Below are 26,995 nucleotides of genomic sequence, written 5' to 3'. Positions count from 1 at the left end.
TGTCACAAACATCCATTAAGATTGCAATGGATGGATGGTCATATTGACACTGGCTTTTCACAATAACATTCATTAAGATTGCAATGGATGGATGGTCATATTGACATTGGCTTGTCACAAAAACATACATTAAGATTGCAATGGATGGATGGTCATGTTGACACTGGCTTTTCAGAGAAACATCCATTAAGATTGCAATGGATGGATGGTCATATTGACACTGGGTTATTCAAAGCAAAACCATGAAAATTTGACTGTTTTGATAACTTGTTGACTGAAACATTTGCATTTGCAGTTTCCTTGTTGGCTTCAGTTTCTTCACTTTTACCACCGCTACGGTGGCCTAGTGGTTAGAACGTCTGCCTCGGATGCAGGAGGTCGTGGGTTCGATCCCCGGCCGAGTCATATCAGAGACTTACAAAAATGGTACTAACAATTGCCTTGCTTGGCGTTCAGCATTAAGAGGTTAGGTTAGTGTTAGGACTGGTCGGCCTGGTGGCAGGATAATGTGACTGAGTGGGACATCACGCTGCATGTCTGCAGCATGATGCCCCAGTGCTAGACATCACTATAAACTGCCACATTGCAGACATCATAGCAACATGACTGAAAAATTGTTAAAGCTACGTTAAAAATCAAAATCACACACACACACACACTTTTACCCATATTTTTGTGGGGGTGGGGACATGAACAGTTTAATGATTTTTGTTGCAATAGGCAATATATTTCTGTTCTACTAAATACTTGTTTGTTGCCATGTACAACTTGTGTACATTTCAGCGTGTGAAAGAGAGGAAGACGTACACTGATGAGGACATTGATGATGATGAGATTGATGGGAAGAGAAACTACAGTGTGGATGAAAAACTCAAGTCCAACAAATACAACAAGAATTATGTCAAATTCATGAAAGGAGAGGGTGAGATGACTACAAGGCACTAATCATTGGCTTTAATCTTGAGTTGTCAAATTTTGATTGGGTGAGAGGGGCTGGAAAAATTCCCTTCTCACCAGCTCAGCTTGGAAAATAGAATACTTTAAGGGCCTTCCATGGAAATATATTTCTTTGTGCCATGAAATTCGTCAAATTTTAAATTTGGAGCCACTTTTCAGCCATAGGAGCCATTTTATGCCATGATGCAGGGACTTAAATATATGCACAATATTATATTGGCCCTATTTTTAATCTATACAAACATGATAATAAAACAGTTTTTACATGTTTTTATTACATTTCAAAGCACAAGAATAAATTTTAATAAATATAACCATTATATACATGTGAAGTTCAATGTACAGCATATGGAAAGCAAGAATGAATGAGAATGTTTCTTTATAGCTGATAATACAAAATACTGCTTAGTCTTTTTGAACAATGTCACTGACACTTCATCAAAATCTGCCTCAGGTTTTTTCCATACCATTTCTTAAATGCTTTCCTGAAATTTAAATTCTCAACACTGGGCCCATCAGTACAAATTCTAATTAAATTAGTAGAGATACTCATAGAATTTCCTAAGTTTGTTTTGATGACAGATTCTGGTGACTGAATCCCCTTCACAGCCTGCAGTAGAAATAGGGGCAACAAGTAATCTGGTACCTGCCTCAGATACACCTGGATATAAATCTTTTTTTTTCAGAGCCCGATTAGCAGTTTTCTTATTTGCTTGATACAAACCTGTTTTATAAAGTAAATTTTAAATTTTTCATTGATATGACTCTGGCCCTTTATAGTCAATGACTGCATCCTTTCAGCGGCATCCTGTGTTACTCAGTTAAGTTCAGACAACAAAATGTGTCATCAAGGTAAATAATCCACAATACACTAAGCTGTCCCAGATGCATCTCTCACAGTTCGCAATAAATATAAAGTAACACATGCAAAGGACACAGTCATTTGCCGACTTGTTCAGCAGTAGATTATATCCCCTGGTCATTCCTTATTTCCTACTAATCACATTTAATTGCTTCTCAAAACTGAATGATGGCTTGCAGTTAGCTGAAACCATGTTTGAATAATATCGTATTCATCATCTACTGATATGTTCCACTGACTGCCACAGATTGTGAAAACAGGTATTAAGTGGCCTGAGTTGCTTATATCGTTGAAAACTTAAAAATTTCCTTTGTAAAAAATTTGTTGCCAGCAAGTTTCACCCGTCAGTAAAAAAAATAGCGCCACTTTCAAAATTTGTTCACATTTGGCGTCATATCCGAAGCCTAGTGGAGGCCCTGACTTTATTACTTGACCAGAATTTAATATCATTATGAGGGAAAATTTGTATTTTACATATTACAAAAATGTCTATTTTGATTGAACATTGAATGTATGCTTATATCATCAAAATCTCTGTTGAGTTAAATTGTGATTGAGAACCATGTATGCCAATGGTGTGATCTTGCATCTCATTGATTGACCTTGTTTAAGGTTGCATCTAGGATGTGTGCTTGTGAGAATCAAGCTAAAATTGAAAATTTGTGCAAAATTATTGAATCGATGTGGGTATAATCATAAAAAAGATGATTGTTGGGTGAAGAATTTCATAAATTATACATGCTTTATATCTAAGAAATGTAGAAATGACTTTTTCTGCCTGTGTACAAAGATGCAGTTATGTGTTGTCATTTCAGTTGGTCGAGAGCATTTGGTAGCCAAGATACACCAAATTTGGAAGAACTACCAGTTCTTTAACAAATTGAATTTATCTAATCACATTACGGAAGGTTGAGTGTGATTGGACATATTTGTTTCATTAAAGAAATTGCACTCCTAGTTCAGTCAACTTAAGCATCCCAGTCGGGGGATTTTCTGGACAAAGAAAAAGGCATCAGAGTAAATAGTTTGACTATAAGCTGTGCAGCACTGTCAATTTGGTCTGCCAAATGTACGATATTCTTGAAAATTTGGCTTCCAGTTTTCATGTCAGTGCTGTAGGAACAGAGCTGCACAGCATTGATTGTTATTTCAGTAAGCTGTGCCTCCCTCCCATAGGATATGTTTTTACTGTACCACATGATTCTGCTTAGTGAAATGGTTAGCTGTCACTTTTTAGAGATGTAAGACACTAGAGTGATATTAGGTCCAATTTGGCCTTTTGCTGTCTTTAAGGCAAGTTACTTTTGAAAGTTGACCAGCCAGCTGATATTGTTTATGCTTTTCTTAATTAAACCAATAACCTTGGGAATGAATTTGATGCATTTAGTGTGCTTAGTGCAACCAAACTGAGTATTGTTTATGCATTTCTGATTTACATTACTAACGTATAGGCAAAATATTTTAAAGCTACTTTTGTAGGTTTCTGATGCTCATCAATAATCTTTGGCAAGGCACTTTAGCAAAAGTAATCCAGGTTTTTTTGTGCATTTGTGGTAACCATTGCCCATAAAGACTAGAGCCACTAAATGCCTTAAAATGTTATTGTTTTAATAATATGCCTGAAATATTTTTTGTTTCAATATTGTTATTTGTATATGCATTTTTTGAACAGAACATTAACCCAGTATGCTTTTCATCTGAACCTCTTCCAAATTAATTTGCTATTTTGACTCATTATTACACATATCCATTTCCTCTAATCTTCTGGCAATTTTCTGACCATGGAAAAGAGTTTGAAAATAACTAAGAAAAAGAATACAAGATTTTCTGAATGCTGTGACCAGGATGAATTTCATTTTATCGAAACGTAACAATGTTAAATATCACACTTGTAAAAGTTGCTTACGATTTTTATCCCAATATTTATTTAGCACTTACTGGAGATAGATTAGAGGCATGGTTCAGTAATGGATACATAGACATGGTGTTCATTAATCATGGTTGGTTCAAATGCAGATTGTTAGATACAGAGTGCATATCTGCTATTAAATATTGATTTGGTTGAGCATATTATGCTATAACTGTCTGTCCATCTTTCTCTTAACCCTTTACCTCATGCAAGCACCCTTTGGACGCCTCTACTCCATTCGCTTGGAAGCGCCTTTTGACGTCTCTACTCCATTCGCATGGAAGCGCCTTTTGACGTCTGCTGTAAACAACGGCCATTTTAAGCCGGTTTTCATCGTGCCACCTTTGGGGAAAACCCCCTATTAAATACTACATTCATTTCTGCAAAAGACAATTACGTCAGATCATGTGGTCACAGTTTATGCTCTGGTAGATATCTGCTATTTAAAGTAACTGGTTCATAATCTCCACTCTCCAAAATGGAGGTCGCGGATTTCATTCAGTACTTACACGATTAGAATCACAGCTATGAAAGATTCAGTAACTTAGGTAAAGGCTCTGATATTGATGTAGGCAGCAATTAGTTTTTATGAATTATCAAATTCAGATGACTTCGTGATGTAGACGCAGACAAAAAACTTAAAGCACATGAAAAATTCTTCCGTGAAAAAATAATTACACAGCTATAACAATTGGACTTTACTCTTAAATTTTTCCACACATAATAAAATTGCTGTTAAACATAACAACATACACTACATTGCTTAACAGTTAACAGGCAGGCCTATGCATATGGAGTCGATTAGGTAACGTGTTCTATTTATAGTGCACTGCACTGGGTAACTTTGCTCTATGAGGTAAAGGATTAAGGGGTCCCCAGGTGGTCTAATGCAGGCATGTGCATCCTACAACCTTTGACCTGGTTTTCTCGGGTTACATTTACATCAGATGAGTACATTTAAAAATCACTGCCCGACTTGTGCCCTGGGTGAAGATGCACGTTCCTGGTCTAAGGCACTCATTTTGACCACACAAACTCTCATCTCTGTTTTTGAGACCTCAAGTCTTGGCTTTACCAATGTGGGTATGCAGGAAAGCTTTCCTCTAGTTTCCTGTGGGTCAGTGGTTCTTCCCAGGTTCTTGGTCCGTCTATAACCTATCATGTGCAGAAAAATGGTGTTAAACTCTACAAAACCAAATGGTTACAATATACTTGATCAGAGCTTTGTTAAAGAACATTGTATTCTTAATCACTAACAAGCTTTGTACAAGAGTGATACAGTCTTAGTGGACTAGCATAATACAGATGACTGGGAACACAAGTTTGCAAGTGATATAAAACTTGACACTGCTGCCTTTTAGGATGTGTTGCTGATATTGTTGTGCACCTTTTCTAATTTGTACTGTGCAAAAAGATGCAAGAGTGCAGCCAGGAGAAACCAATTTACAATGGTTTCCATCTTCATTGTTTGGAGAAGTAGATCATGTGACAATCTTTGACAATCTACAAGAGGCTATAGCTTTGATTTTCAGTTGTTGATATCAAACAAGAACTTTTAAATAACAAAAGTTTTATACAGTGTGGCATTGTGGTAATGTCTTTTAGCTTATGTTTGGTACGGTAACACAAGTAGCAACAGGGTCATATTTTTTCCATTTATAATGTTTGAATGAAATAGATGGTGAGGACGGGCATATATAACTTGAAAATATAAGTCTTTAGAAGATTTACTCGTTTAATATCATATGTCAGCAGTGTTCAAATGTAACTTTAAAATACAAATCTGTCTTGAGAAGATTTACTCATTTAATGTCATATGTCAGCAGTGTTCAGAATATTTAAACTCAGCACTAAGTGTTTTGTTCTGTTTTCAGACTTTACTCTGAAATACCTTCAAGAAAGTGGTTTGAAATATCCAGTTTTATTTCTTGAGAAAAGTGGACTTGGATTGAGGTAAGGAGATTGTACGGGCTTTAGTTTTCACCCATGGATGAACCATAAAAATGTCCAGATATGAGCAAAAAGTCATAAAATGCCACTACTTTTTCATGAACCATGATGAAATGAATACAAGAAAGCAAAGATTATGTGTATGCTAGTTGTTTGGATTTGACACTCATAAAATAAATTGTCTCTGGGTCTGCAGTTTTTTCTTGTCCTTATAATTCAAGTTAGTCCTGTTAATTTTGCATGAAATTAACTATTTGGTATTTTCCCATATTAAAGTAGAAAAAATCGTATTGTAGTCAGACTTTTGCAGGTACCATTGTTAACCATGCCATGTGGGACAATTTTAGTTCACAGAAATGCTGCTAAATTTTTAATGCTGTGCTTATGGTGGTGAAAGTGGCTAATTGTGTCACGAGTCCCCTACGGTGGAATTATTACTTACCCCATAGAAGGATAGACAATTAAAAGGTTAAATAGCTCTGAGCCCCCAGTTAGCAAAGCTGACGGCCTAGGTATAGAAAATATAACAGATAATAAGGTGAAAGGTATAACAGTTTAATAAACTATATCATGGTATTTAACAATTACAGGAAAACTTTTCTGTAAAATTGCTTCCAATCAATACAAGACCTATCCAAATTGCCCGTTATTTCATCATGCAAAATTAACGGTGAGAGTGTTTCCTTCCTTCTATGTTACACATCTGTAATTTCTGCCTTTTATTCCTTTGTTGGTAGCACTCTCCTTGTCGGTACTTCCGGTACCCTTGTTTCCATTTCCTGGCCCTGTGCCTTTGCACAACTGCTTAATTCTATTTGTTTTCCTCGTCTCCTTCTCTCTGATCTTTGGGTGGTGTCCTATCACACCAGGAAAGCTTCCTGTGGATTAGAAGGGAATACAGTTTTGCCCCCATGTTTAAACATATGAGAATTAACACATTCTCACAGACTTTTCAGCAGCATAATAGCAATTAAATCATTGGTCAATTCATACACTCACATCTAAATATTCCATACATGCTTGTTCTACAATAAAGGTTATAACAACACAATAATATCATGACTTCTGATACATGCATGCATGTCCCTAATTCTCTATATAGTATTGTCAACATCAACAATATTCCTACGCATTTTCTACCTTACAAATTATAAAAGACATGTACAAATATAAAAATGCCTAACTATACGTGCACAAGGCCATCATTACCTAGCTATGCATAATCCACACTGTATATTCAAATGCAAACAAGCGCAAGTTCTAACACTAATCACTATTAAATTCTGTTCTGCACCACGATGCAATATCGTAGCAGGTTACACTTTGATTTGATCCTAATAACTAAATACATTAATCTTGAATATTACTAATTTGCTATATGCTACATTACGACATGTTAATAATTCAGCTATACATAGAAGATTCAAGTTCTGCTAAATTAAATGCACATAATAATTTATGAATCTTATGACACCTAGTTTGGAAAGGAAAACAGATTTGGGCGAAGATATTTTACTGCAGAAGCCTTTGTTCCAAATCTCGTCTGAAGTTCTGGAACTCCCTTCCTGCCAATGAGCATGCAACTTTGGCATTCTGAGTGCAGTCTGGTGTCTCCAACTTCCTATGATTCGCTCTTGCCAGTGTCTAGACATGCACTGATTCGTTCGCAATGAACATAACAGAATAATTTCTGTTTACGTGAGAAACTCTCCCCAAAATTGACCATCTTAGTTCTGATTGGATACCGGTGGTGTCGTTGAAAACTCTCTGGGGTAGTATCACTGATGTGTTATAATGTCGGGTTTACAGTCTCCAAGCCGAAGCTGACTGGTGACATCACTGCTGATTGCAAAAGAAACAGAGTTTCTCACCACTGTGGCTAGTTTATCTTTGAAGTAACCATGAATTTGACCATAATGCAATGGCTAAGATATGGATAGGTATTTTCTTTGTTTCAGAATCGGTCTAAAGTCGTAGTATTATATAACATGTATTGACATTACACAAAGTACATTGAATTATGAATTCGATCAGAAGACATTTATAAACATGAAGCATGACTTGTTAGCAAATTTTCTCTCACAGCGTGACAGTGTGAATGCTAGAGATATACGAGTATTGACTAAGTGACAGTCTTTGTTTCTGATTTGCTAATGACAAATTGAAATTTAAAAGAATGTTTGAATAGCCACATGTATATGTGTATTTTTTATATATGGGGTTTAATCGCACATCGGCACAGTACTGGTTATATATTGCTGGTTAATAGTTACAAAATCGTAAAGTAAATACAGAAATAAAACCCTTTAAATAAATGTAAACATGTAGTCCAGCAGGATCAAAGATGAAGGTAAATATGTGAAAATTAATTAAAAGATACAAAAAGGAAAGATGAAGATAAAAACAAATATAAAATCATTTCAAAAATATTGACTGCTTTTAATGAGAGAGATGCTTTTTCATTGTCTTTAGTAGTGTATATAAAAATTCAAAGATTCCCCGTTTAAAAGAAAAAGAAGTTCATTGAACAGTACTGCATATATTCTGACAGAAATGTAGATGCATCATTGATAAATTGACAAAGCATACAGCTGCTTTGAAAACTTAACCAATTTCACCTCATAACAGCTCCATTTATTTCACCGCCAATATATGTACAACATAATTTTGTTTATGGTTTTATTTTGTTAGAAGTATATAATAAATAAGTTATTGAATTTGCACTGAAAAATATTTGTGTGGATTCATGAGTCTAGTTGGTCCTAGAAGAAAATGGTTCTGGTCTTACATCCCACATGGCTGCCACAACAACCATCTTGAAAATTTGTTATAACCACTTCAGAATGGAAAAAGCTTTTTTATGTTGATCCAAAATGAAAATGGGTGCTGCTTTGACATTCAATGAAAATAGTGCTGATCTATCATCCTATATGGCCACCATAGGGCAATAATCTTGAAAATGTTGTTATTGCTACTTCCAAAAGAAAAGCCAGATCCATATGGAGTTTTCACCTCTTATGATGTCTCATTGATCCTAAATAAAACATGGTGCCACTTGGACATAAAAAATGGCCTGTGTGACAACCTTGTAAATGTTAGCAAAGCATTCCCTCGATGCAAGGTCATACCAACATGGGACTTTCCTAAAAGACTTAAGATGTTTGGTGGAACCTGATTGAAGTGGTGCTGATCTGAGATCTGATGGCTACCACAACGGCCATCCTGAACATGGGATTTTACCAGCAGACCTTTTATGATGAATAGATGAACCTGAATGAAAGTGATACAAAAATTTGACATCCATTATGGCACCTCTCCCAAAAATCTTATCGCTACTCCTTCTGAATTGCATGTCATAATGACAGGAAGTTTTCATCACAGAATGCTTGTATTGTCATGGTGGCCCATAATATACATGATACTGATCTAACATACAGTAGGCCAACATGGCAACTACCTTGAAAATGTTGTTTTTGGTAGTCCTGAATAGATGACCATATCAATATGGTTTTCACCAGAAGACTTCTTGTGATATATGGTGTGACCTATATAAAAATGGTGCCAATCTAACATCCAGTATGGGTGCCACAAAGACCATCTTGAAATTCTTAATGCTGTTTCTCCCCAATGGATGGTTTTATTGACTTCGGTTTTCATCAAGACATCTGAGGTCATGTTGGTCCTAAATGAAAATAGTGCTGATCTTACAGCCAGTATGGCTGTAATAGCAACTGATGTGAAAATGTTTTTATAGTTCAAGAATATCAGATGGTTTCAGCATTTCCACAGTTAAAATCGGAAGAGTTTTTAGTTTGGATTCCTGAAAGTTTTTTTCAGCAAATGGAGCATCAGTCCCAAGGAGACTCATTTTAAATTACAGAAGTCAACTCCATACCTAATTCATCCTTAAAATTTGTGACACTTTGATTGCTATTTTTTCTGGTTTATATCGGAGTAACTTTGTGTTGTGGCATGACCTAGTACACGTAGAAGAAGAAAAAACCCTCATCTTAAAGAGGCACTGATTAAAATGTACCGTGATGTAAAATAGCAAACTATTTAGAATGTATCATATTGTAAAATAGCAAACTATTTAAAATGTATCATGATGTAAAATAGCAAACTATTTAAAATGTATCATAATGTAAAATAGCAAACTATTTAAAAATTAATGAAACCTTGAGATCAATGAAACTACTAAGATAGTTTTCTGTAGCATAATAGTTATGACTCCTTAGCTTTTGACCTTATCACAAGGCCTTCATCGTAGGAATGGCTTCTGGACTGGAGTCATGGGATCAGCTAAATGTTAACCACATGACAAAATCCTTCAGTATGGTGGTGGAATTTTCCTTCTGGAATAGGGTTCAACACTGGCTCCTCCCCCCCATGATTCAATTGCTTCTCTTATTTTCCTCCTAAGTATATTATTCTCCAAATACTCTGATACTATTCCAAGAAAAACTATGCCCTGTTTCTTTGCAGTGTTCTCCATTGCTGTCAGGAGTTCTATGTTGGTGTATACGTGTTCTTTTACTCTTGTTTCAGTGCTTTTTACAGTTTCCCCAATGTATTCTTTTCTGGAGTGCATTGATGACAACACTTGTTAATCAAAGAAGTTTGGTCTTTTGGATGTACCAATATTGAGTGGATGGTGTTTCAGGGTTTCTGGATCACATTTATTCCATGTTTACGGAAGTTTTTTTGTAATCTTTCTGAGAACCCACTGATACATGGTAAAGTGACAGTTATACATTTGTCTCCTTTGTCCTTCAGATGTTCCTTCCTTCTCCATCCTTTTTCTGGAAATACCAACATCCAGTCTTTGTAACTGTTGGCCCTCAAAAGCTTTCTTTCCTCGTTTGAGAATGGGAAATGCTATATGTCAGCCTAAGTTTGTCTAATAGAAAAGACTCCCCTCACTTTCCTTATCCTAAAGTGAGATGACAGTGACAGAAGGAATCTTACATTTATGGTTATTTATCTTTGCTGAGGCTTTGTGAACAGAAATAAATTTTGTTATATTGAAATTAGCTGAACATATATCACTAACTTGTTTGGTTATTTCCTACAGTACTTGATAAAAATGTGTCATTGGTTCTTCAATTGAGGCACTCAGAGGAAGTTAATTCTTTACACAAAAGTCGTCAAAATATGGATTGGACTGCATGATTTTTATTAATCTATCAGAATATGTTTAATGATCTCATTTTCATCATTTACATGTTCTGAATAAAAAGTATCACCATGTATCACATCAAACTGGCAAAGCATCCATATTTGATATGACATGTAAGATATGAGCAGGCTTGTTTATTCCTTGTTCTATAATGTCACTGTGGTCCAGTAACCAGCTTCATCACGATCTTTCAAAGAGAAAGTTGCTAGAGGTTTTTGATCAGATGCCAGACAAGTTTCTGGTGACCATCATAGCGTGAAGGCCATATTCTGCTTAGATGTATCAATGGTAACTTGTTCTTTGCTGCTATAAGAAGTTACTCCATTAAAATAAACAGTTTATTTTAAAAATGATTTTGCTGAGTGAGGAACAGGGCTCTGAGCAGCTTCTCAATGTTATGTGAAAGGTTACTGTCTAAATTACATTTATGATCCTTGACAAAAGATTTGTTATGTTGCTCAACCAGCAACTGTTTTTAATAGATCATAGCAATAAAAATAATTGTCAAGATACATTATAAACATGTAAGGCTCTGTAATCTTGAACAGAAAATAAAAATTTGTTTTTGTTGATATTTAGGGTGCCCAGTCAGAATTTTCAAGTCAGTGATGTGAAGCAGTGTGTAGGTAAGCATATCATACATACAGGTAACTTTACATGTTGTTATTTACAAGTCAGATAATGGCTTACAAATCTTAAATTACAAGCATAAAGAAACAATGTTTTTATCTCTTCTGATCATGGACCAGCAGAGTTGATGGGATGGCCTTTTCGTCCATTTGTTCATTAACACATATTTGTTACTGCTACTTCATTGAAACTAATTGGATGATTGCCTTGAAACTGTATACACACATTCGTCCAATGATCTAGTTGGTCCTAAATGAAATCTGTGCTGTTTACACATGAATTGGCTTACTACAGCAGCCATCTTGAATATCCTGTTATTGATACTTCTGAATGGATCACACGAACATGAGGTTTTCACTAAAAGACTTGTTATAATGTCTAGTTGGTCCTGAATGAAAATGGTGCCGATCTGATGTCGGCCGTCAGCCAGCTTGAAAATCTTATTATTATGTCTCTTGAACAGAAAGTCACATAGACATGGTATTTCCACCAGAAGACTTGGATATCAAGCTGTGTTGAAACAAAATAGTGCTGATCTATTGTATAATGTGGCTGCTATGATGTATAATGTGGCTGCCATGATGTATATTGTATAATGTGGCTGCCATGATGTATTTTGTATAATGTGGCTATCATGATGTATATTGTATAATGTGGCTGCCATGATGTATTTTGTATAATGTGGCTATCATGATGTATATTGTATAATGTGGCTGCCATGATGTATATTGTATAATGTGGCTGCCATAATGTATTTTGTATAATGTAGCTGCCATGATGTATATTGTATAATGTAGCTGCCATGATGTATTTTGTGTAATGTAGCTGCCATGATGTATATTGTATAATGTGGCTGCCATGATGTATATTGTATAATGTGGCTGCCATGATGTATTTTGTATAACGTGGCTGCCATGATGGCCATCATGAAAATCATATTGCTACTCTTTCTGAATGGATAGTCATATCACCATGTGGGTTTTAACAGAAAGACTTCTTATAATGCATGGTTGGTCCTGAACAAAAATGGTGCTAGTCTGTTGCCCAGGATTGTCATCATGGCAGCCATTTTGATAATCTTTTTTATAGCTACTCCTCCTGAACAAAAAGTCATATTGCCATTGTTTTTTCACCCGAAGACTTATTATGACACCTAGTTGATCCCAAATGAATATGGTACTGCTTGCACATCCAGTATGGCTGCTACAGTCGCCATCTTGAGAATGTTGTTATTGCTACCCCTTCAGAATGGATGGTTATTTCAACAAGGGTTTTTTACTGAAAGACTTCTTTTGATGTCTGGTTCGTCCTAAATGAAAATGGTGCCAATCTGACCTTCAAAATGGCAGCTAAAACAGGAAGTCATATAAATGGTTTTCACCAAAAGAATTCTTATAATACTAGCCATCTGGAAAATCAGGTTATTGTTACTCGCCTTAAATAGAAAGACGTTTTGACACTGGGTTTTATTGTAAAAATTAGTGTAAAATATTCTCAAGTCCAAGTATGTTTATTATACTGTTAAAGATGGCTGTGACACCTTTTGCTTAGAGGGCATGCATGAAACTTGATAGTAAACTATAATTTATCAAGAATTACCAGAAGATGCCATAACTCTCATGGCTTCAAAGTTAGCATCTAAAAATACAGTATAGTGGTGAAAATAACAGTTTAAGATATTTGGAAGAAAAAGAAGCATATTTGAAACACTTTCAGAAGAATTGCAGCTTGCAGAAAAAGTGATTTCAGACATCTCGCAGTTTTGCACCTTGAGTTTGGGACCATGGGTTTACTGCAACATTTTGTCCTGTGTCCCTCCAATCTTGACTCCTGCATACCCACTAGGCATGCTTTTTCATCAGGGAAAAATAGAAAAATAACACTTTGTTTTAGTGCACATCTGTCTATGTTGACTGTAGCAATGGCCAGAGTTGCTAGTGGTGATACAGTCTTGAAAATGACAATTGATTCCATTTTATTAATCAAAATTCAGCTGAGTTGCAATGCAGAGTTGCTTAAGATCGCTAGTGTTGCTTAATTTCAAGATCACATTAATAACAAAAATGACTACATTTCTGAGGTGAAAGGTTTTCATTAATAAACAATTGGGCATTTAATCAATGGATTATTGGTCATGGAAAGAAATATAATTCAGACAAAATGGGAATTATTATAATATTATATTATAATGAATGCTTGTAGATGAGTGAACACTAAAGTTAAAATGAAACCAAGATCAGGAATGTAGTTTTTCTCAGGACATCTGACAGGAGCCCTGGATGGCTGAGTGCTCTAAAGCACTCGCCTTTACTAATCACTCCACATGGGTTCCTGTCTCAGGCTTGGTCAGAGTGGGTATGTGAGAAAGCTTGACAGTTGCTTCCTTTGGGTCATTGGTTCTTACTTGGTTTTTGCCTGATTCTTGCTCCACCAGTTGTCAGGTCAGCATGTATGGCCTTTCATGTGCTGAAAAAAATGGCTTTAAGCCCCAAACAACAATAACATTTTTACATGTAAATGTTTATATGGATCACTTGAGCACATGATGAAACATTTATGACAGTTATGTAAGTGTCTAAGGATAAGATGATAGTGCCAGTGACAAAAGGTAAAATGTCATATTTGTCAAAGTAAATTTGAGTTTCCTCTTTTTTATTTTTTAAAAACCCAATGTTCTTGATTAAGTACTATCTTGTATTTTTGTGTGGGTTTTTATATGCAATACTATATGTCTGTAGATTGGTGTAATCATCATCAATAAATCATGTTAATTTGCAAACTGACCATTCAAAACACGTTAAAAGTGCCTGGACTCTCACTTAAAACAGAGATGTGGATCCCTACCAGTGTAAAGTACGTAGTTGGTATACCCAATCAAATTCTCTATCTTATTGATTAATATTGCTGCTAAAGAGCTTGGATGATTTCTGTTGTCTGATAAAGCATACAGTTTATTTTGTGGTCTGTTTGGTTAAAGTATATAGACACTTGGCAGCTATCTTGAAAGTCATGGTTTTGCTACTCCTAAATGGAAAGCCTTTTTTACATGTGGTTTTCACCAGAATGTTTATGGTGTCTAGTTGGTCCTAAATGAAAATGATGACATCAAAAATCCAGTTACCACTACTCCTGAACTGATATACCAACACAAGTTTTTACTAACACACTATGACATCTAGTGTATTCTGAATGAAAATGGTGCTGATCTTAAAAACAGTGATGCGTATCTTGAAAATCTTGTTTTTGCCACTTCTGTATGGATGATGATTTGAGCATAGGATTTTCAATAAATTCCTTCTTATGATGTCTAGTTGGCAGAGCAGGTAAGACGTAGCATTTCATGGAATTCTTGTTGTCTCTATTGCCAGGTAGCCGCAGGATGCTGGATGTAATGGATGTCACAACACAGAAAGGTATGGAAATGTCAATGAAGGAATGGGTCCGTTACTATGAGAATAAAGATAGAGATCGACTTCTAAACGTTATCAGCTTGGAGTTCAGCCACACCAAACTGGAAAACTATGTTGAATCACCATCTCTTGTAAGTCAACATGTATTGAACTGCTGATTATGTTTCTTTCCTTATTTTGCTGCTGCTCTTTTCTTTGTGATTTTAATATCAGCTTAAATTTGGCCAAGATAAAGTTTTAGATTTTTAATTAAAATTTAATAAGGTTTTGCCACCTATTTGGTCTTTGAACATTTTGTTTCCACATAATAATCCAAGGTCATCACATATTTAAAGCTTTTTGTATGAGGCTTATTACAAATTAGACTGAAGCCATGTGTGAGTTTTAAAAATGTTTTTCTGTCTAAATACAACTGCAATATGGCTCCTGCGGACTTGTAAGTTTGCTTTTGAATTTGTAACCAAGATTTCTTTAATTATTGCATATTCCATACATTTATAGGGACATATTCCATACATTTATAGGGACATATTCCATACTTTTATAGGGACATCTTGGTTCTACATTATGGACATGTTTTTTTGACTGATGAAAAGATTGTCACATTCATTACATATAATTATGAAGTTATCAATGTAATTACATGTAATTTTCACATTATCAGTGTCATTACATGTAATTATTGTTATTTGCACATTGGTTGTGCTCTTAAGTTATCAAGATGAAATATACATTCATTTAGCATGGAACATCCACATTTACTATAATATATGTGCAGGAACCTTGAAGGTTTTGTGGTGTTGATTTCTAGCAAATAATAAACTTGTCATGAAGAATTGCCAATACGTTTAAAATTATAAAAGTTACACATCAGGTACTTGTGATGTTCTTAGGTCTCTATATTTATTGGATAGTTTACATGAATGTGGCAACTATTTCTTAGCAAGCTGTTGAAGGGCTTAGGTGAATGTGGTATTTGTTTCTTTGTAAGCCATTGAAGGGTTAAGATGAATGTGGCAACTTTGTCTTAGCTATTATAGGGTTAAGATGAATGTGGCAACTTTGTATCAGCAGGCTATTGAAGGGTTAAGATGAATGTGGCAACTTTGTATCAGCAGGCTATTGAAGGGTTAAGATGAATGTGGCAACTTTTTCTTAGCTATTGAAGGATTAAGATGAATGCCAATTTTTTCTTAGCAAGTCATTGAAGGGTTAAAATCTATGTGGCAACTTTGTCTTAGCAAGCCATTGCAGGATTAGAATGACTGTGGCAACTTTTTATTAGCAAGCTATTGAAGGGTTAAGATGATTGTGGCAACTTTTTCTTAGCAAGTCATTGAATGGTTAAGATGAATGTGGCAACTTTTTCTTAGCAAGTTATTGAAGGGTTAAAATCAATGTGGCAACTTTCTTAGCTATTGAAGAGTTAAGATGAATGTGGCAACTTTGTTTTTGCAAGCTATTGAAGGGTTGAGATGAATGTGGTAACTTTGTCTTAGCAAGCCGTTGAAGGGTTAAAATGAATGTGGCAACTTAGTCTTAGCAAGCTGTTGAAGAATTAGGATGAATGTGGCAACTTTGACTTAGAAAGCCATTGAAGGTTAAGTTGAATGTGGCAGCATTGTCTTAACAAGCCACTGAAGGGTTAAGATAAATGTGGTAACTTTTTCTTAGCAAGATATTTAAGGGAAAAGATGAATGTGGTAACCTTTTCTTAGTAAACCCATTGAAGGGTTGAGATAAATGTGGTAACTTTTTCTTAGCAAGCTATTTAAGGGAAAAGATAAATGTGGTAACTTCTTCTTTTCAAGCCATTGAAGGGTTAAGATGAATGTGATAACTTTTTCTTAGCAAGATATTTAAGGGAAAAGATGAATGTTGCAACTTTGTCTTAGCAAGCCCATTGAAGGGTTGAGATAAATGTGGCTACTTTGTCTTAGCAAGCCATTGAAGGGTTAAGATGAACGTGGCAACTTCGTCTTAGCAAGCCCATTGAAGGGTTGAGATAAATGTGGCTACTTTGTCTTAGCAAGCCATTGAAGGGTTAAGATGAATGTGGCATCTTTTTCTTTGCAAGCTATTGAAGAGTTAAGATGAATGTGGTAACTTAACAAACTAAGAAACAGTTCAGATAATGCATACACATTGTCTTGGATTTTTTTTTCTTCATCACATACTGTAGAGAAAGGTCAGACATGTAACTGAATGTTTATTCTAGATTTTTATCACAGCCATGTTTGTTGAAGTAAAAGCATTTATATTGATCTATGAAATTGAAAATGAAATTGGCATGTCTATTTTTTATTTGAAAATATAAATTTAATGTGTTAAGAGTGTTGGGTTAGCATTTGTAATCTGAAAAACATAATCTTTTGTGATGTATCAAAGCTACAGCTTCAGAAGTTAAATTTATAACATTAATCTTTCCCTTTAAATAGTAGAATGTTATAGTGATATATGTGCCAACAAATTTGTTTACCCTTGTGTAAAAGATGGCACTTGATTAATTACAGGTTCGACAGATAGACTGGGTAGATGTTGCCTGGCCACAACATCTGAAGGAGTGTCAGACAGAGGCAACAAATATCATTGAGAAAATGAAGTACCCAAAAGTACAGAAGTGAGTTACTGGAAATTTATAAGCATGTTTGACAATTGATTTCACAAATTTATTACAGGGGATGACAGTAACCTTGCCAATTATTCCAGAGAAGTGAATGTCATTGATAGGGAAGTTAAATTTAATGAAAGTAATCAAATAATGAATTCCACTGGTTGGTGACAAGAAGAGCTCTTGTGATATCCATGGCCATTTCTCTGTCATCTGACATTCATTGGCACATGGTTATTATTGCTACTCCAAAACTACTGGAGTCATTGCCAAAAAATGCTACAGACACATTCATACCAAGGTCAAGTTGGTCCCTAATGAAAAATGTGCCCCTCAGACAGTATGGCCACAATGACAGCCATTTTGAAAATCTTGTTATTGCTACTATAAAATGGATGGTCATGTCAATAATGGCTTTCATTAAAGATTTTCTTACAAGATACAGTTGGTCCTAAATGAAAATGGTGCTGACCTGACATATATATGGCCACCATGGCATCTTGCAATCGCTGCTTCTCCTGATGGAAAGCTGTAATGATGTGAGGTTTTCAGTGGAACACTTCTTATGATGTCTGGTTTATTCTAAATAAAAATGATGCCTCTCAAACTTTAGTATGATCACCATGGTGTCCAGCTTGAAAATCTTGTTATTGTGAGGACCTGACTTACAATATGGCTGCCTCAATGATTATCTTGAAAATCTTGTTATAGCTACTCCTGAAGAATTGATGTCCGTATCAGCATAGCATTGTCACAAGTTCCTCTCATGATATCTAGTTGGTCCTAAATGAAAATGGTGAGGACCTGACTTCCAGTATGGCTGCCTCAATGATTATCTTGAAAATCTTGTTATAGCTACTCTGAAGAATGGATGTCCATATCAGCATAGCATTGTCACAAGTTCCTCTCATGATATCCAGTTGGTCCTAAATGAAAATGGTGAGGACCTGACTTCCAATATGGCTGCCACAATGATTATCTTGAAAATCTTGTTCTTCTTACTCTTCTTGAATGGATGGTTTTATTGACTTGATTTTGCTGTAAGACTTCTAATGATCTCAAGTAGGTCCTCGGTGAAAATGGTGCTGATTACAGCCAATATGGGTGCAACAGTGGCCAGTTTGAAAATTTTATCACTCAAGATTTTCAGAGATGGTATCGACACAAAGCAGTTAAAATAAAAAATATGGTTTTTTCTTGGATTCATTGAATGTGTTTTGGCATTTGAGCATCAGTCCCTCTGAGTGACACTTCTTTTTAAACTGCTGTTTTTTTCTTCTTGTGGTATATGGCTGGCTGTTCTTGTATTAAAATGATGTTAATACTGGCTCCAAAAAAAGATACCATAATTGCCATCTAGAATTTTTTTTATAGCTACAATTTAAATGGGTAGTTGTATAGACATAGGGTTTTCACTAAAAGACTAACAACATATTGCCAGTTCTAATGGAAATTATGCTGATCTGACTTCCAGTATTGCACCCTAGCCATCTCAAAAATCATGTTATCACTACTCCTTTTGCATGAATCGTGATAGCAGCATATAGTTTTCATTGAGACGCTTGCACTGTTTAATTGGTTCTGAATGAAAAAGACACATCTAACCAGCAGCATGTCCACACACTTTTGTGAAAGAGTATTGAAAACAAGACCTAATTGATCTTGGTTTCAAGACAAAGGTTATTGCTTTCATTTTTTATTAAATTAAGCTTATGAACACAGAAGCTTGTAATTATACACCTCTCCCTCGCTAACTTATTAACCCATTTATAATAGGGGTCAGGCATGAACCCCATATTTTTTATAGAAATTATTGAAAAAGAATTTGCTCTCTATCTCGTTGAATGTGAAGAAAAGAAGATAAAACATAAAGAATCATTTATATATTGATTGTTTTATTATAAAAAAACACAGGTTAGTGCCTGGAAATTTTAATCAACATCATTAAATTCTCAGCAACTGAACTTTCAGTAAGAAGTAATTCATTATATTAAATTTTCTTTACAAAAAAACTCATTGCACTCTAAATAACTAAATTTAATGACATTTTGATCATTGAAAATGTAACTAATTCCTATTAGTAGCAACACTTTAAGAAATAATTACCAAGTAAATAAGTTTTGTCAAGTGAAATCTGTTTTAGTTCTATCTTTTAATTGGGTTTAAGTGTAACCATCATAAATGTGATGTGCTCTCTTGTATTAAAATGTGAAAAATATTAGTATAAAGTCACAGCTATATCTGCAAGCATTCCAGTTAGAACTTAATTAAGTGGTGACTATGTTTTGATTTCTGACTTTCTGAAGTATTTGTTTTATTGTTACATTGAATTTAAAGCAGGCCTGCTTTGTATTGTCACATTAAGTTAAAAGGCCTGCAGGTCCTACCTGTGTAAGAGCTAGTGACCACGGTCATGTCAGGTCAGTTCATTCAAAGTAAGATCAAAGACACAGCATTTAATTTTCCTTTTGGCATTGAATTTGCCCTTGCAGAGTAAGATCAAAGACACGACATCGAATTTACCCCTGAGGAGTAAGGACAAAGACACAACATCGAATTTGCCCTTGAGGAGTAAGAACAAAGACACGACATTGAATTTGCCCTTGAGCAGTAAGAACAAAGACACAACATTGAATTTGCCCTTGAGGAGTAAGAACAAAGACACACATTGAATTTGCCCTTGAGGAGTAAGAACAAAGACACAACATTGAATTTGCCTTTGAGGAGTAAGAACAAAGACACAACATTGAATTTGCCCTGGAGGAGTAAGAACAAAGACACAACATTGAATTTGCCCTTAAGGAGTAGGAACGAAGACACAACATTGAATTTGCCCTTGAGGAGTAAGAACAAAGACACAACACTGAATTTACCCTTGAGGAGTAAGAACAAAGACACAACATTGAATTTGCCCTAGAGGAGTAAGAACAAAGACACAGCATTGAATTTAACCTTGAGGAGTAAGAACAAAGACATGACATTGAATTTGCCCTTAGGCTAAAATCTATCTGCATATTTAGGTGATATTTGAAATCAGCTGTTAACAATGTTCAGTTGGAGACGTTTTTTATTTTCTGCCTTTTATATTTAAATTAAGATACATTGGCACCAAAGGAAGCTTCAAACTTTTCCCTTTCATTCTGCTATATTTGTTAAAAAATTTTATGGAATAGTGATTGATAATGTTGGTGAAAAAATATCTTTTGCTAATCTTAAGTTAACCCTGATTGTTTTTTTAAAATAATAACAATGGGTAAATTATTGAGTTAGCAATTAGCAATAATGCATTTTTCAATGTATTGAGAGAGTTTTACTGTAAATTTTGTGCATGTTTTGGATTTTTAACATAGCTTTAACATATCTCCAGTCATATCACTCCAAAATTTATCTTGTTAACTTAACCCTTGTCTACATCCTGGCGCAGGGGCCCCGAGTGGCCGAGTGGTCTAAAGCGCTCACTGTTATGGATCACTGCCATCTCATCTCAGTCTGCGTGAGTTCGACTCTCAGGCTCAGCTAACGTTGATACGTGAGAAAGCCTGCCAGTAGCTTCTCATGGGTCGGTGGTTCTTCCCGGGGTTTTCCAGGGTTCTTCCTCCACCAATTATACTGGCCGCCATGTATAGCCTATCTTGTGCTGAAAAATGGTGTTAAACCCTACAACAACAACAGCAATAACATCCTGGCACAAAGTAGTGAAGTCCCCATTGCATAGGTCCAGGTCATTAGTGTTTGTGGGGAAAAGGTCACATGACAAGCATATCATGTACCATTTTTTATGTACTGGTGTTAAAACCTGTTTTTTTTAATGCATGAAAAAAATTCTAGTTATTTTGCATCACACAAAATTACAGTGCCATCCTGATGATTTTGCAGCCTTTGGAAACTTTTTGTTGAGAGTACTGAAAGAAGAGTGAAGTTTTAACTACATTGACAACTAATATGTATGTTGGCACAGTTTGTACAGATAAGGTGACTTTCATAAATGGTCATGCCATAGTTCATTTTACGCACATTCATCTTACTTATATCTGCATTTTTTAAAAATATACTGTTATCAGCCATGTTTCTCCAACCATGTGTCTTGTTTCATTACTTTTGTTTGCGAGTCAATTTATATTTTAACAGAATACGTAGACAACAACAATGCTTCTGATCCAGGATGCAGTCCCTGATGGAAGTTGAACGGGCAAGAGGGTAGAAAGTCAAATTTTTTTAGCTAGTAGGTTCTTGCCTGTAACAAGAACTCTGTCAATGTCGGTTGAAGGAGGTTGATCAAATTCATTAAAAGGTTCGTGTAAGATCAGTAGTTGAAAATTAAGATTTCAGATCAGTTGGTGGAGGATTGGATTTCAGGGTCTTTGGTTTGATACTTGCCCGTGTTGACTGCCTCAGTCTTTGAGTAAGGCATTTAGCTCCCATTTCCTGGTCACAATACAACCAGTAATGTACTAAAAATGCAGTTAGAACCAACAGTCAGATCTTTCATAAAGCTTTGAGAGTGGTGTCTAGAGGGGGTTCAAGTTAGAAAAAGTTGGATATTGCAATGACTTGTGTTTCTAGTTGGTTTTTTTTTTTATAATTATTTTTTTCTTTATTAAACACTGAAATTTGCCATCTGCATTTCAGGTACTGTTTGATGAGTGTTGCAGGCTGTTACACAGATTTCCATATCGACTTTGGAGGCACTTCTGTTTGGTATCATATACTGCATGGAGAAAAGGTCAGTAACCCCTTTGACTTGAGCCTCCAGGGATTATGCTTAAGGACAGTTTTCCCCACTCCCTCCCACAACAGCAGGGGTCATTTTTCTTTCCAGTTGCTTGGGGCTATTTTTCACAGATGGGTAGCAAAAATTCTCAGTTTCTAAATTCAAATTTGAGTGTTTCTGATGTTTTCCATCTGGAACTATTCTTGATACGTGGAATTAATATAAAGTGCCTTTAACACACACTGTATGTAGGGAAATATAAATGAAGAGGACTCCTTAATTTAATTTAAATAATTTTGCATCTAACATAGGTGTTAATGATATTAAAGATCTAATTGTGTTTCTTTGGTGATAATACATTTAATAAATTTATCTTCATTTTGACACAAGATGAAGGTATTTAATCACTGATCTTGCAAGATTATGAAGAACAAGGCAAGGGGAACACAATGTAAGCATTGCTAATGACATCTGGCTTTTGATGATATAAAGATTATGAAGAACAAGGCAAGGGGAACACAATGTAAGCATTTAATGACATGGCTTTTGATGATATAAAGATTATGAAGAACAAGGCAAGGGGAACACAATGTAAGCATTGCTAATGACATGGCTTTTGATGATATAAAGATTATGAAGAACGAGGCAAGGGGAACACAATGTAAGCATTGTTAATGACATGGCTTTTGATGATATAATGAAAGGCAATTTTTACTTCCTTCCTATAGTAAAGAAGCAGAGTATAGAAAACTAAATGAACTTGAAAGAATTTGAAAACATGTTTGAATGTGTGACTTTGAGAGTAGAATGGATAATATAATACTTTCCGTGAATTTTTTGATAGACTTAAGGTAAAGAGACATGACATATTTACTTGCTATTATTACTTTGCTATCTCTTTTCCTGAAATTAGTCCCCAGTCCCATGTCAAAATTCCATCATTCAGTTAGCAGTTGGAGGTATAGAACAAAAACATGGTCCAGTCAGAGGCCCAAGTCACTTCTACCATTTGAAATAGTCATTTTTTAAAATGAATTTAGACAGTGCAGTAATCATACATATCTCTGGCAGTGGAGAACTTGGCAAATGCAGGTGTTGTCTGCCCTAATTTCAGTCATTTGTATCTATTTTATGTTGTAATTGACCTTTTCTTTGTAGTCTTGGTAATAATTTTCAATAATCTGTTGTCAGCATCGTATGACTTCACTTAAACAGTGGGAACAATGAGAATACAAGTGTTGGAAGAGGAGGATAAGTTTCTAGAAGGGGTGTACAAAATTGGTGTGGTCTGATAAGAATATTGGACTGGAGAGAGTCAGCGAAATATAGTATAATGAACAGATTTTGCATTCGATTCTTGATTGAACTGGTAGCCAGTGGAGGTTACAAAGCAAGGGGGAGGTGTGCTCAGTTCTTCATACTCGAAGGATAATCTGCATAGTTCTGTTTTGAACTTTCTGAATTTTCTTTAGTAGATACTGAGATAAACCAGATTGAATTGTAGTAGTCCAGTCTTAAATGTACTAAGGATTGCATGAGTGTTTTAGTGGCATCAGCAGAAAGAAAATTGCAAATGTTGCTGATGCATCTCGGCCTATGACATGTTGGTGTAATGAGAGAGCACTGTAGAGAGTGACAACTAGGTTTCACACTATCTGAATGTTAGTATTGCTGATACTTACTGTTTGAGGTAAAGGATAAGAATGAGAAAGTCTTTGCATGGTGATCAGCATGTCTTCAGTTTTATCATCATTCATCTGCAGCTTGTTTTATGTCATCCACAACTGCACATCAGAAATGCACTTCTCTATATCTTGGATGGTAACCTCAACTTCATTTGGGCAGCTAGATTGTATATTTGAATATCATCATAGTACAATTGTTGTGACACCCGGATGTCGATCTGTGACACTTGAGAGTGGGTGAGTATAATTTGAAGAGAACGGGCCTCAGAACAGTCTTGACGAACAGCAAAATATAGATAACTGGGCAGGACTTTTTTTCATTTACGTACACAGTTTGTGTCCTGTTGACTAAGTAGGATCAATGGTACTTAACTAGTAATAGGAGTCCCCAAAATACTCTATCAGAATCACTTCCTGGTGTAAGAAATTCACCCCGAAGCCAATACCAGGAGGGACTAATGACACCTCACAGTATAAGGAATTCACCAACTCACTAGTCTCAGGAGGGATCAGAAACACTTATCACTGTAAAGAAGTCTACAAGAAATCCCTGGAATGGATCAGTGGCACTTTCTGGTGCATGCAGATTATCAGCCCACTAATCCCAGAAGGGATCAAGGGCACTGCCCTGTTTAAGGAAGTTAAAGATGCCCTAAGCCAGTTCACAGGTTCTGTCTTTGTTTATGTTCATCAAAGGCAAGTTCCCTGGATATGGAATCCTTGTGACAATCTTGGACACCAGTCATTGGACACTGAACAAAGCAATATAAACTGGTCACGGGTGTCTGTCACTGGTTACCGGTCATCTGGCACAAGTCACCAGCCAGGTCAAATACTGGTCACTGGGCATTTGTTTTCTGCCAATACTGGACTTCCTAGTTTTCTGCTATGGACCATGGAACATTCTGCTCCTGCTTGAGAATGGGGGCAGGTTTATGCTCTCCCTCCCCATTTCTGTGTTTCCTTTTAATGCCTATGGGACTTGGGTACCAGGTGGTAAGTCTGGAATGTCTCATTTTCCTCCAATGGTGCCATTTTGAGTTTCACATGGCCATATTGGTCAGTTTACCCTTTGTGCAGTGACCACTGGTTTCAGTGGTATTTTCAGAGCTCAGTTGCCAGCTTGGCTGCTTAAGCATCTGGTCTGGATTTGGAAGCAACTCTGGTAGTGTAATAATAGCAGTTAATATCTGGCTGCTATTAAAGTGTAGGTAAAACTAATTTTAATTATCCATTAATTACCTTTTATTGTTACTAGATGCCCTCCTCCCTCCCTGCTCTAATGTCCTTTCAGTTCAGTGGAACCCTGCTATAACGCGATAATTGGGGTCCAGAAAATTGGATTGCGTTAATATCGGGGTCGTGTAAATGTGGGGTTTTACAGTATTTTACTTTTTTCAGAGAACAACTTATTGGCACATATATGTATACTCATGCCTAATGTATATGATAAATAGGGTATCAACACCGTTTATCATGCCGTCATGGCATGTAGTTCATTTATAATGCATTTAATTTCATTGAAAAATTGCACACAGATTTACAATATTCAGCAGTTTTTTCCCCAGATCATTATGTCTGCATTTAATGTCTAACATACAGCATAAACAGAGTATCAACACCGTTTACTTCCAATCTGATATCGTACTGTCTGGGCATGCAATTAATCCATAATATATGTAATTCCATTGCAAAAATTGCATACATAAACTGTTCAATAATTTTCTCACACATCATTATGTGTCTGAATTCAATGGGAAAAACTGACAGCAAAATTAGGTTAAGAAAGATGAAGCACGTGTATGGCTCATTACGTTGCAGGATCTATGAACGATGTCTGTACAAATTTCACACTGCTAAAATTTTCTCATATGTGTTTCCTTATACATTTATCCATTGCAAATTTCCAATAATTATTGCTTGTACGCCTATTCGTTTGAATGACTACAGCAAGAATAATTAAAAATCAACACATGCTTTCAGCATGCATATAACTGTTACTTCAGATTTTGTGAATATCGAAAGAAACGTGTGAAAACTACTATACTAATCATTGCACAAAGTGCAGAGAACGACTTGCATTTGTGAACTTGCTTTTCCATAACGGTAAAATATTTTTATGAAAGATAGGAAATTAATAATGAGTTCATAAACACCATATCCATGTAAAACCAGAGAACTAAGTGCAGTAGACCTGCAACTGTCACAAGTCACTTTTATAAAAAAATTTAAGCTGAATGCATGTACAATTTCACACCCTTTCAATTTCCAGCTAATAACACCACCAAGCCCAGCAAACATCTTGGCCGCTTTTTGTTTTTTGATGTTTATTAAACTATGAGAATCTTTCATCAACCATCACATTGTCTGCTGCTTGATTGTGTATGCAGTTAAAGAAGAAACACTTGTTGGCTATTGTTTGAGCAACAATTGTTTACAGAATTAATTGAAGACAATTACAAAGATGACTTACTGGCTTACTCATGGACCAGTAGTATGTAACATTTCCGATAATGTTTATTTTGGCATAACACTTCAAGAACCTGGTGAAATTGTTAAATTTCAGAATCTACGCCATGATTGTATATATTAAAATTCATACGTGAAATCTTCCCCAAAATGATAATAAATGTTTTACACACTATTTCTGGTACTTTAAAAAAATATTCTTTCCCGGTACGAGAAAAATACACATACATGTATTTAAAATGTCAGGAACCATGCCACAATCATATTAAATTGAATTCATACGCGATCTCTTACCATAATGATAATAAATTTTTTATACACTGTTTCATGTACTTTGAACAAAAAATATTTTTTCATGAGTGAATGAATATACAAAATCTTGGGAGCCACACCACGACCATGTTATATCCAAATTCGCGTCATAGCAGGGTTGCACTGTATTGGTTTATGTCAGAGAAGGACAGTATTCTGAATAACAAAAGCGATTCCGGTATGAGATTGGGGCTGTATTTTGTTTTCTTCTATACCTAAAATTATTTATTAGAGGCAATTGGAGGAGAGAATTCATCTTGGACCAGTGACTAGCACCAAAAAAGGATAGTAAAGTAGTAGTAACAGATTA

The 26,995-nt window shown here is 35.5% G+C and overlaps 1 protein-coding gene across 1 annotated transcript in view; it reads left to right on the top strand.

Annotated features, from left to right (window-relative positions):
• The window catches only part of LOC149771057 (lysine-specific demethylase 2A-like), a 28,089-nt gene extending 5,711 nt beyond the window's left edge, over positions 1 to 22,378 (top strand). Inside the window, exons 2-7 of the mRNA XM_089948867.1 lie at positions 784 to 922; positions 5,603 to 5,681; positions 11,437 to 11,483; positions 14,856 to 15,028; positions 17,411 to 17,517; positions 22,138 to 22,378. Of these exons, the coding sequence (XP_089804993.1) occupies positions 784 to 922; positions 5,603 to 5,681; positions 11,437 to 11,483; positions 14,856 to 15,028; positions 17,411 to 17,517; positions 22,138 to 22,378 (786 nt within the window). The remainder of the gene's footprint in view (positions 1 to 783; positions 923 to 5,602; positions 5,682 to 11,436; positions 11,484 to 14,855; positions 15,029 to 17,410; positions 17,518 to 22,137) is intronic.
• Positions 22,379 to 26,995: the final 4,617 nt, after the last annotated feature.

Source organism: Sinohyriopsis cumingii, unplaced genomic scaffold (genome assembly GCF_028554795.1).
Source record: "Sinohyriopsis cumingii isolate HCF-2022 unplaced genomic scaffold, ASM2855479v2 utg002132l, whole genome shotgun sequence".
Classification (NCBI taxonomy): domain Eukaryota; kingdom Metazoa; phylum Mollusca; class Bivalvia; order Unionida; family Unionidae; genus Sinohyriopsis; species Sinohyriopsis cumingii.
Note: the sequence above shows the minus strand (reverse complement) of the source record. Positions and strands in the feature narration are given on the sequence as shown.